The sequence below is a fragment of the Protobothrops mucrosquamatus genome, unplaced genomic scaffold (genome assembly GCF_001527695.2).
Source record: "Protobothrops mucrosquamatus isolate PMUCROS unplaced genomic scaffold, P.Mucros_1.0 scaffold_306, whole genome shotgun sequence".
NCBI lineage: Eukaryota > Metazoa > Chordata > Lepidosauria > Squamata > Viperidae > Protobothrops > Protobothrops mucrosquamatus.
In genome coordinates this window covers 1,278,098-1,280,859 of record NW_015386382.1, presented here as the reverse complement: position 1 = coordinate 1,280,859, position 2,762 = coordinate 1,278,098, and the positions used below count along the sequence as shown (strand labels likewise).

The 2,762-nt window shown below is 35.7% G+C and overlaps 1 protein-coding gene across 1 annotated transcript in view; it reads left to right on the top strand.

The window, feature by feature from the left end:
• ITK (IL2 inducible T cell kinase) overlaps positions 1-1,225 on the top strand; it is a gene marked incomplete at its 5' end in the record, with an annotated part of 21,526 nt that extends 20,301 nt beyond the window's left edge. The window contains 2 exons of the mRNA XM_015832116.1: positions 274-431; positions 1,154-1,225. Of these exons, the coding sequence (XP_015687602.1) occupies positions 274-431; positions 1,154-1,225 (230 nt within the window). The remainder of the gene's footprint in view (positions 1-273; positions 432-1,153) is intronic.
• Positions 1,226-2,762: the final 1,537 nt, after the last annotated feature.

Genomic DNA, 2,762 nt, shown 5'->3' with positions numbered 1-2,762 from the left:
GGGATCACCCTGATCTCTGGGGGTAGTTCATTCCAGAGGGTGGGAGCTCCCACAGAGAAGGCCCTCCCCCTTGGGGTCGCCAGCCGGCACTGTCTGGCCGACGGCACCCTGAGGAGACCCACTCTGTGGGAGCGTACAGGCCGATGGGAGGTAATCTGTGGCAGGAGGCGGTCTCGAAGATATCCAGGTCCGATGCCATTATTTGAGAGAAAGACAGAATGGAGGACATTATTATGCTAGTCTTCATGAATTATGTATCTTGCCTTATTTCAGGAGTATTGATGTGGGAGGTATTCTCTGAAGGCAAAACTCCTTATGAGAATCGGACAAATGCTGAGGTGGTAGAAGAAGTCAGTGCTGGCCTCCGATTGTATAAACCCAGACTTGCTTCCAATAGCATTTATAATCTTATGCAACATTGTTGGAATGAGGTTAGTACACCCTATTTCATGCAAGAAAGATGTAAGAATGAAGTAATATATTCTCTATTGAGTCATCCAACTCTTGGTGATTTCATGGACCTGACCGTAAAGTCAGTAGAGAAGAGGTTTCTCACAAAATGGCATTCTATTATCTATCTATTAAGGATATAACTAAGTTGTTATCTGGAAGTTTTATTATTGAAAAAAATGTAATTATTCAACTACACGTATTCTAACTAAGATATAGGGGCCATATAAATGTTACTACTTAGTGTTTATTAAATTACAAGTATCTGTGATCACTTATCAAGAGTTTCTGTCAATGGGGAAATGCCAAAAAGAGGCAAATATTCATCTTTAACATGGAATGTGGGATTAAAAAAAACATTATTTAGAATGGCTTATTTTATCTTTGGATTTTAAATTATACTTATTTAAGAATAGGGTTAAATATCTTTCTTGTAAAGTTGGACCATTCATCTAGTAGCATAATTCTTTGTTATGGATTTCCCTTCTGACTTCCTATCAGTTACAAATGGCTTCACCTCCAGGAGGGAGGAAATTATCAATACATTTGCTACTGAAGAACACCATGATAGTCTCTTGAATTCATCAATGTGCAGTATTCATCTAAAATGTTATTTTGTTATAAACTTTTTTTCATAATTGCCATTCTAGTGCACTCATAAATTAGCACTTAATTCTCTTTTCTTGTTTTTTTTCTTCTTCAGAAGCAAAACGACAGACCACCTTTTTCTCACCTGCTCTGCCATCTCAATGAAATTTCTGAATCTGATCTTTAAGAATGAGTGGATTTGAAAAGATATGAAAAACATACATTTTTGTAATCATTATATCTTGAAGGAGTAACAAACTGCGACTGAGATACTAAGAAGACTCTTGGCCTTCTGAGAAAATTGAGAACCAAGAAAGTGGACAGTTCAAGATACAGGAAAATAGTCTGGTGTGCTGTTCCTTGTCTGAGAGAGAGAGAGAGAGAATGGAATAGGCTTCTTTGATTTTCATTCTAATTTGGCTGCAGTGAAATGAATCCTTGCATCTTTCATTCACTGATTCTATAATTACACTATTATGGACAGATTCAGGAAATACAGCTGAATCAATTATCTGAGATTTCTTAAGCTAAAGTTATTGATATGCTTTTTGTCAGTTTCATTAAAAGTTGCCATGAATATAAAGGCATCCACTTATTTTTTGTGGAATTGCCCCAAATATAAAGATTGCTTTTATAAAGTTATTCTGAACTATTCTTATGCAACTCGGTCTGATCTGTTTGTGACTGCAAGTGTAATTCTTTATTTTTGTCAGAAATATATTGAACATATTTTTAACCATTCCTTTAAAAATAAGCACTATGTAACTTTGCTTAGTGTAAATCACTTATGGGGCTGAAATCTAGCTGAATTCATCTTCTCTGGGGTTTGCTACATCTTACTCTTTCAAGGAGGAGAAAACTATTGGAGATTGTAGACTATATAAAATTTTGTATTTCTGAATTAACATTTATTTTCCACCACACATACATATCAACAAACAGTAAAAGGAATAAATTGCAATAATGTTTGTAAAACATTAACATTCCAAATAAATAATGCTGTAAAGGGTGCTTCTCAGGCATTCAGCTTCAATTTCTCAGGGTAACAGTCACAGACCCTGAGCTTGAAGAAATATTGACCATTAGATGGAAAAGTAAATTGTTCCAGAAATAGTCTGATGTATTGAAAGGGTAGATAAAAATAGTGGAAGAATTCTGGCACATCTATATATTTTTGGATTTCGTGTTATAAAGGCCTGGATACCCACAGGGGAGCCAGTGATATAATGTCGTCAAGCAAAGTATAAATTGATGTCGTCAAGCAAAGTATAAATTGCATGTTTTGGACATGTTACTTCAGGGGTCTTCAAACCTGGCCCTTTTATGACTTGTGGACTTCAACTCCCAGAATTCCTCAGCCAGTATGCCTGGCTGAGGAATTCTGGGAGTTGAAGTCCACAAGTCATAAAAGGGCCAAGTTTGAAGACCCCTGTGGTTACTTGCTTAATGATGTCAAGGTGCCCATTTTGTTATATATATCCATAAAGTCCAATTACACTGTGCATTATTTTTCTAACTCTTAAATTATGAGTTAGTTCCTTGAAAGTATATTTGTAGTAATATCACAGCTTCATAAAATGTTATATTAATGACTTTTTTTAGTTGCATCGAAATGATATATAGCTGTGCCAAAGCGGGTTTATTAAAGTCCTTCATTTATTAACCGTTTAGGAGGGGATGTACAATTCTTTATCCTGGTTATTTTAGGGATGGTTTAAAATGAT